Source organism: Caenorhabditis briggsae (genome assembly GCF_000004555.2).
Source record: "Caenorhabditis briggsae complete genome, chrII, whole genome shotgun sequence".
In the NCBI taxonomy this organism is placed as follows: domain Eukaryota; kingdom Metazoa; phylum Nematoda; class Chromadorea; order Rhabditida; family Rhabditidae; genus Caenorhabditis; species Caenorhabditis briggsae.
Genome location: NC_013486.2, coordinates 4657045 through 4665709, shown reverse-complemented (window position 1 = coordinate 4665709; position 8665 = coordinate 4657045). Strand labels below are relative to the sequence as shown.

The 8665-nt window shown below is 37.9% G+C and overlaps 2 protein-coding genes across 2 annotated transcripts; both read right to left on the bottom strand.

Moving 5' to 3' along the window:
* Positions 1 to 1945: 1945 nt before the first annotated feature.
* On the bottom strand, positions 1946 to 2599 carry CBG11116 (the record flags this gene model as incomplete). The annotated part of the gene is made up of 2 exons (XM_002646629.1): positions 1946 to 2032; positions 2309 to 2599. The coding sequence occupies 2 exons, from the start codon at positions 2597 to 2599 to the stop codon at positions 1946 to 1948; spliced, it is 378 nt and encodes a 125-aa protein (XP_002646675.1).
* A 2865-nt stretch (positions 2600 to 5464) lies between these two features.
* CBG11115 lies at positions 5465 to 7561 on the bottom strand (the record flags this gene model as incomplete). The annotated part of the gene is made up of 4 exons (XM_045242011.1): positions 5465 to 5523; positions 5805 to 6160; positions 6317 to 6386; positions 7453 to 7561. 4 exons carry the CDS (start codon positions 7559 to 7561, stop codon positions 5465 to 5467), a joined length of 594 nt encoding a protein of 197 aa, XP_045094457.1.
* Positions 7562 to 8665: the final 1104 nt, after the last annotated feature.

Below are 8665 nucleotides of genomic sequence, written 5' to 3'. Positions count from 1 at the left end.
TTACCTGCCGGGCATGAAATAGAAAAAAAATCCGGAAAATTTGCCACTTAGGAAAGGCGCCCGCTGCCGTGGCCTAGGTTTCTCACTGAAAATCCTCGTCCCCCGGCTGCACCTTTTTTTGAATTTTCTTCCTTTTCAACGCCGTTTTTTGGGAATTTCGGATTTTTTTTGAATTTTTTCGCAATAGTATTCGGAAAATAGACAACTTTTAACACATTTTAATGCAATAAAAATTTTTGGTCGGAGTCCCCCTTTAAGAACTCGAAAATTTCTAAATTTTTGATCTACAGAATTCCTGAATTTTGAATTTAGAGATTCTGGAATCTCAGAATTTTATAAATTCGTAATTTTGTGGTTTAGAATTGCAGAATGAAAACTTCGAATTAAAAAAACACCGAAATTCAGAATTCTTAACTTCCGAATTGTCGAATTTCTGATTTTTTTGAACAAAATTTTTTTTGAAAATTAATCATTGAAAAATAGAAGCCCACCCTCTAATTGAAGTCCACCTCTAATAGAAGCTCACCCTGAGAAAGAAGTTGAAAAATAGAAGCCCACGGGCTTCTATTAGAGGAAATACGATAAATGGGTTAGAATCTATTGGCTTCTGCTGTTTTTCAGCTCGATGTTTGCTCCCAATTTTAAGTCAATTTATCTAGATTTCCAGCAGAGCTATCAAAAAAGTGTCAACAAATAAAATGCTCATCTTATTATCAGCAACATTTTATCAGTTGACCTTTTTGTGATATCTATTACAAGAAACCAGATAAAATGGCTTCGATATGCTATTCTCAATTTATCCTGAAATTTTGATGTCAAAATCTTGGTTTACAAAATTTTATTGATATAATAGAAATGAGATAAATCATGTAAATCTTGCAGAGCAAATACGTTAATAAAAAATGGAATTTAAGGAAATCCGATGCTGTCTGTTGAAGTAAAATCCTAGGAATGCCTTCATCGTTTTCATCATTCAGACGTTCGTCGTCTTCATCAATAACACCTGGCATGCCAATCCATTCTTTGCGTTTTCTCTTCCTACGGAGTCATCTCTGACTCGTTTCCCTGAAAAACAACGTGGCTTTAATCATTCCAGCCATTGAACAGCTGGCTGGCGCGCCTTGGGCGCGATTTTTATCTAGTTTATTACTGGTTCGTCCCTACGCTCCTCACTTTTTTCACAGTTTTCTATAACTTGAAAATTAAATATAAATTAAATAAATTCGTGACCTTCAGGATATTAGTAAGGAGGGAAGCGACGAACAAGTAAAAACTAGGTTGAATCGCGCCGAAGGCGCCCCAGTCAGCTGCTTAAGACAAAAAAACCAACTCACGGATCATAATTATATCCGTAGTTGATGGTGAGTTCAGCACCCTTTCTGATATCCTTGTTAGCGACGAACCCAATCACTTTGAATCCTTCCTTTCGATTGTTGGCCATCCATATCTTCGCAATCATGTTTGGCACAACTATGATTGGCAAATCGAGTTTCCACATTCTGTCGGATCGATGTAGAACCTACGACCAGTTTTGAACGCTACGTATGGGTTTCACCATTTTCCTTGTATTCGAATTTGAAGCTCAGGAATAGAAATGATGATTTCTCCGTTGTAAGGAATGATGAACTCATTTTTTCAATTAATTGCCTGATGTACTGTACCATCTTTACCTTGCCATAAAAGTCTACTGAAAACTGGCGTGGAAACCATCAAAAACAGCTAATGGCCTAGAAAATTCCAAAACTCGGCCAGCATGGAATTTCCCGTTTTTCTTCGTTTCTGGGGTAGTTTTTGATGGGAAATGCAAATTTTTGTGTTTAAAAAATTAAAAATCAAGGTTTCAGTCCGAAAATCGCGTAGCTCATCTGGAAATGTGAAATGACAAGGAAGCTTTAAAAGAGAACAGAAAAAATACGTTTATAAAATACAAAATATTCATTTTCAATTAGAAGAAGAACCCGATGACATCCATCTCATGCCAATCCATCCTTTGCATTTTCTCTTCCCACGGAGACATCTCTGACTCGTTTCCCTGAAAAAAACGTTACTGTAACCATTCTTATAATAAACCAGCCATTGAACAGCTGGCTGGCGCACTTGCGGCGCGATTTAACTCAGTTTTTTACTGATTCGTCGCTACGCTCCTAACTTTTCTCATAGTTTTAAATACCTTGAAAATTACATATAAACTTGTGACCTTTAAGACAAGTAAGAAGCGAAGCGACGCCGAAGGCGCACCAGCCAACTGTCTGAAGCGCCAGAGACGCGGCAATAAGACAAAGAAAAAACAACATACCGATTATAATACCATACCGTAGTTGATGGTGAGTTCAGCACCCTTTCTGATATCCTTGTTAGCGACGAACCCAATCGCTTTGAATCCTTCCTTTCGATTGTTGGCCATCCATTTCTTCGCAATCATGTTTGGCTCACAACTATGATTGGCAAATCGAGCGGAGTTTCCACATTTTGTAGGATCGATGTAAAACCTACGACCAGTTTTGAACGGGTACGTATGTGTTTCACCATTTTCCTTGTATTCGAATTTGTAGCTTAGAATTGGAAATGGTTTCTCCGTGGTATGGAATGATGAACTCATTTTGTCCAGTTCCTTTGTCTCCAGAGGATTTGAGAAAAAAGCACTTGAGTGAAGCCATTTCAACCGTAATTGGACACCAGAAGCATTTGATCAATCTTGGTCCATCGTTGTGAATAAGGAATTTGGAATCATTCAGCGTCAACCCATTGAAAATTTGTAGCAAAAAATCAAATCTGACCATAGAAGTCTGCCGTTTATTTGACGATAGTCGCTAGGAATACTAGAAATATTCAGAAAAATAGAGATTACACTTCAAAAGGTCCAGATTCAGTTACCGGACCATTTTGAAGGGTTTAGGCCGATGGAAAATCAATAACCAGCCATTTGGGAGGGGAGTACTATAGAATAATGAAGATCTGCGGAATAGGACTCCTTATATAGGGGACAACCAGGGGGACACCTTGACAAGCTCCGCCCCCTTTTCGCACTTTTCTAGGAGGCAAGGAGTCTCTTCACGTCGTCCGATACTCTTTACCTTATAGTATCTGGGACAGACAGTGGGAGATTAGAAAGTCTACAGTAGGACAGGGTGAAGAAGGAATCTTAAGAGATACACACTTGGAGGTTAATTGGGTCATAAAATGAGTGGGTCGAGGAGATTACTGTAGAAAAATTTCCGACAAAAAATGAGCGATTTGACTGGTTTTGGGTTTTCAGATCTTGAAGGATTACTGTAGAAAAAGGAATTGGTTGCCCTATTATTGTTCGTATAGGATGACGTCACTCGTATCTGGCGGGTCATTGGTGTATCTTTTTTCTATCATACACCCCAGATGGCTCGTTTCTCCTGAGGTCACACCTTTTTGACTCTCTCATTTTTGTGTACTATTTCGGAGGAACATACAGCTAGCAACAGGGGGGTCAGTGAGAGAGCATGAGATGTGAATAGGTTTCTCCGCCACTCTCTCGCTGCCCCACCTTCCCCCAGATAGTTACTATTCTTTATTCTACGCTACTCCCCCTCCCAAATGGCTGGTTATTGATTTTCCACCGGCCTAAACCCCCTAAAAACGCTTCAAAATGGTCCGGTAACTGAATCTGGACCTTTTGAAGTGTGTATTCTTTCTAGTTTTCTGAATATTCTAGTTTCAAAATGACCGCTTCCCGAATAGCTTGGCTTTGAATACTGATTTTTCTAGAAATTTCTTTTTTTTTTCTGCTATTCTTCAAGTTAAAAAAGGTGAGCCAACATTTGAATATTCAAAATACTGAGTTTCTTGAGTAGATTTAGAATCCAATGCGTTTTTACTGAAAATCCGGATTTTAATTTTCTTCCCTATTTTCAAATGAATTATCTGGAATCTTTCACCGGAACTTACCCTAAATTTCCTCTAAAAGAAATTCCCTCAAAAACCGTCAAGTTTGAGCTCAATTATCTCGGTTACTGTAAGAGGTATCAAAAAATTGTCAACGGATAAAATATTGGTGATATCATGATAAATAATTTGTCAGTGGACAACTTTTTGATATCTCTCGGAGGAACTGAGATAATTGAGTTTAAAGTGCACCTTTAGGATAGGCGTCGATGTTCAGGTCGAAGACAAATTCTGAGTTAGACTCGACCGCAACTAGTTCCCAAAATTCGAAAGAAACAGTCTTCGAAACTTCATTTCCAGACTGATGTCTTCGCTCCGCTGGTTGGCCTCTTTGTTGGAATGTACCTCAATTTCTGCTTCTTCGAGCGCGACTCGTTACATTACCACGGTATCCTTTATTATTGTGTCTATATCTTGACGTCATCCTTTTCTGATTGAAAATAAATATTTTTTAGTTTCTATTCTTTTTTCTGTTTTCATTTGAATGGTTTCTTCGTCCTTTTACACTATCAGATAAGCCACACGGTACTGACAATTTTCCAGGTAATAATAGGAAAGGAGGGGCAACAAGAGGTAGGAGAGATTCACTTTCCCCCGGGTAGCTAGCTTTATGCTCCTCCAAAATAGTACACGAAACTGAGAGAGTGATAATTTTTCTTTGGTGGCCTAACTTTTGAACCTCCTGGCCTAGGTTTTCAATTTCAAGATTTGAAAATAATATCAATTGATTTGTCTTGTGACTAGCTTCAAAATGACCCCAAACACGACTAGGCTCCGCCCACTTTCAATTTTTTCGTTGAACACGCGACGCACGACCGCGACGCGTCGGAAAATTCAAAGTGGGCGGAGCCTAGTCATGTTCGGGCTCATTTTGAAGCTAGCGACAAATGAAATCTAATAAAATATGTGGCTAATCGAGAAAATGTAAACCTAGACCAGCAAATTCAAAAGAAAGTGTCCTGTCGACGTTCAATTTTGTAGTTGACGATTTTTTGAACAAATGCAGCAAAACATCGAAAATGTTACAAAATGAAGTGATTCTCGGATGAAAAATAATTGCTTATCAATGTCAGCAAAAACCAATTTTCAGTAAGCTTCACATTCATTTTTCGTCTACAGTAATCCTCAGAAATCTATAAACCCAAAAACCAGCTCATTTTTCGCCTGCATTTTTTTCTACAGTAACCCCCTCGACCTACTAGATTTATGACCCAATTAATTGCCTGATGTACTGTACCATCTTTACCTTGCCATAAAAGTCTACTGAAAACTGGCGTGGAAACCATCAAAAACAGCTAATGGCCTAGAAAATTCCAAAACTCGGCCATCATGGAATTTCCCGTTTTTCTTGGTTTCTGGGGTAGTTTTTGATGGGAAATGCAAATTTTTGTGTTTCAAAAGTTAAAAATCAAGGTTTCAGTCCGAAAATCGCGTAGCTCATCTGGAAATGTGAAATGACAAGGAAGCTTTAAAAGAGAACAGAAAAAATACGTTTATAAAATACAAAATATTCATTTTCAATTAGAAGAAGAAGCCGATGACATTCATCTCATGCCAATCCATCCTTTGCATTTTCTCTTCCCACGGAGACATCTCTGACTCGTTTCCCTGAAAAAAACGTTACTGTAACCATTCTTATAATAAACCAGCCATTGAACAGCTGGCTGGCGCACTTGCGGCGCGATTTAACTCAGTTTTTTACTGATTCGTCGCTACGCTCCTAACTTTTCTAATAGTTTTAAATACCTTGAAAATTACATATAAAATTGTGACCTTTAAGACAAGTAAGAAGCGAAGCGACGCCGAAGGCGCACCAGCCAACTGTCTGAAGCGCCAGAGACGCGGCAATAAGACAAAGAAAAAACAACATACCGATTATAATACCATACCGTAGTTGATGGTGAGTTCAGCACCCTTTCTGATATCCTTGTTAGCGACGAACCCAATCGCTTTGAATCCTTCCTTTCGATTGTTGGCCATCCATTTCTTCGCAATCATGTTTGGCTCACAACTATGATTGGCAAATCGAGCGGAGTTTCCACATTTTGTAGGATCGATGTAAAACCTACGACCAGTTTTGAACGGGTACGTATGTGTTTCACCATTTTCCTTGTATTCGAATTTGAAGCTCAGGAATAGAAATGATGATTTCTCCGTTGTAAGGAATGATGAACTCATTTTTTCCAGTTCCTTTGTCTCCAGAGGATTTGGCAAAAAAAGCGTTCGTCTCGTAGTTGTCGGTATTCTTCGAAGACTTGGTTTTTACATCCAGCCTTTTTCAGAGCACACGACTTTGGACATACTATAATTGTCACAAGAATTTGTACTGCAATCACAATCCTCATTGTCACATCTAGAATTAAATAAGTTTTTTTCAATTTTTTGATTCGAAGGAACTTACTTTTTCACTCTGACAATTTTAGCTGGATCCGCTTTGTATGAAGAATGTAGGGAACATTCGCCATGGTTTCCTGCAAAACTTTTTACATATTTCTATGCAAATTGGGAGTATTGGGCAATTTGGGCACATTTTGGCCAACGTTGGGAAATTTAAGCCGATATTCGAGTTCATTGCAAAAATGACACGATACACCAAAATTACTAAAAAATTTGAATTTCCCGCGAAAAATTATCCTAGAAACCACTTGAAAAGGCTCATGGCCTAACTTTCCAAATGGTGGCCTAGAAAATTCAAAAACTCGGCCACCTTGGATTTTTCAGTTTTCTCTGGGTTTCTGGGGTAGTTTTTGTTGGTGAATTTGAATTTTTGTGTTTCAAAGATGATTTATGACTCAGAAAGTCGGATTTTGATTATAAGCTCACCTTCTTAAACTTGAAGAATAGCAAAAACAAATAGATTAATTCTAGAAAAATCAGTATTTGAGGTAAGGCTATCCAGAAAGCAGCCATTTTGAAATAAGAATTTTTAGAAAAATATAAAAGACACACTTCAAAAGGTCCAGATTCAGTTACCGGATCATTTTGAAGCGTTTTGAGGGGTTAGGCCGATGGAAAATCGATAACCAGCCATTTGGGAGGGGTGTACTATAGAATAATGAAGATCTGCGGAACTCCTTATATAGGGGACAACCAGGGGGACACCTTGACAAGCTCCGCCCCCTTTTCGCACTTTTCTAGGAGGCAAGGAGTCTCTTCACGTCGTCCGATACTCTTTACCTTATAGTATCTGGGACAAACAGTGGGAGATTAGAAAGTCTACAGCAAGAGAGTGAGAGAGAAACCTCTTCACACCTCATACGTTCTCTGTCCTAGCAACTTTTTTCTACAGTACTCTTTCAGAATCTACAAACCCGTGTTTGGGCTCATTGTGACGCTTACAACGAGCCAAATACAAATTTACATTTCAAAAAAGAATTTATATCCAAAACTTTATATAAAAATACAGAATTCGACATCATGTCTGGGCTGTACTCGGGATTCAATACACTTCTTTTGATTGGAACAGCACCATTGCGGGAAGCCTGGAAGATCACGATATTTGAAACGAGTTTTTGGAAAAAAAATTTTAAAACTTACCATGATTTCCATGGCTCGTTCCTGATAGACATCCACACCATTTTCCTCTTGATGCCACGGCGGCTGAACGCTCTGGCCCCAAACAATCAATGATGGTACCCTTTAACATAGACACGGATCTGAAAAATTATATTGATTTTGAAGAATTCTGACCACAAAATTCGAATTTATCAACAAAAACTACTCTACAAGACAGAAAATACTATTTTGTTTTGAATTTTGCTCAAAATTCCAAATGAAGCTTACAACGATCCAAATACAAATAGAACGCTACCCGCACCGTCCACTTTGAGCCTACACATCTCACTTCCTTCAAAAGATATTGAAAAGTTGTCAACTGATAAAATGTTTATCATGATATCAGCAACATTTTATCAGTTGACCACTTTTTGATATCTTTCACAGAAAATGAGATACATGGGCTCAAATTTGACTATTCGAGTGGCGTTCTATTAGACTGCTTACCGTACTTTTTTGTACAAATAAATTTTTCCAATAAAGTTGTCAACTACAAAATTGAAGCTCTATTTTTGTTTAGTATTCTCTGAAATTTTCAGGCTAATTTAAGCATTTTGAACCACTTTTCAGGAACTTCGAAGTTTCATACTTTTTAGAAAACAAAAATTTTAAATGTCTAGAAATTTAAACAAAAAACTCAGGGTTCCAGTCAAATTTAGCACATAACAAATACAAAATTCAAATTTCCCGCAAAAAACTAGCTTAGAAACCACAAAAAACGGCTCATGGCCTAATTTTGCAAATGGTGGTCTAGAAAATTCCAAAACTCGGCCACCAGGGGAATTTCTGTTTTTTTAATGGTTTTTGGGGTAGTTTTTGATGGGGAATTCAAATTTCTACGTTTCAAAAATCACAAGGGACTGGAAAAGTATGATTTTTGGGATTTTTAGAATTATACGACAAGATGAAAATGACGTCATTCTGTATGAGCAATAATAGAGCAATTAAAGGTGGTGTGCGGTGAAACATTTTATTGCTTTATTTTGTGCAGAAATCCATGTAGATTCCCATAAAAACAAAATAATTCAAAAAAAATGCCTTCATTGAGAAAAACGGCATCGAAAAGTCAAAGTGGGAACCGGTGGCCTAGCGGCCAGGTGTGAGTTTTCTAGGCCAGCTACTGGTAAAAGCGCGCGAAATTCGAATTTTTATTGATTTTCAGTGTTTTCTCAGATTTTTGTCAGGTTTTTTCATA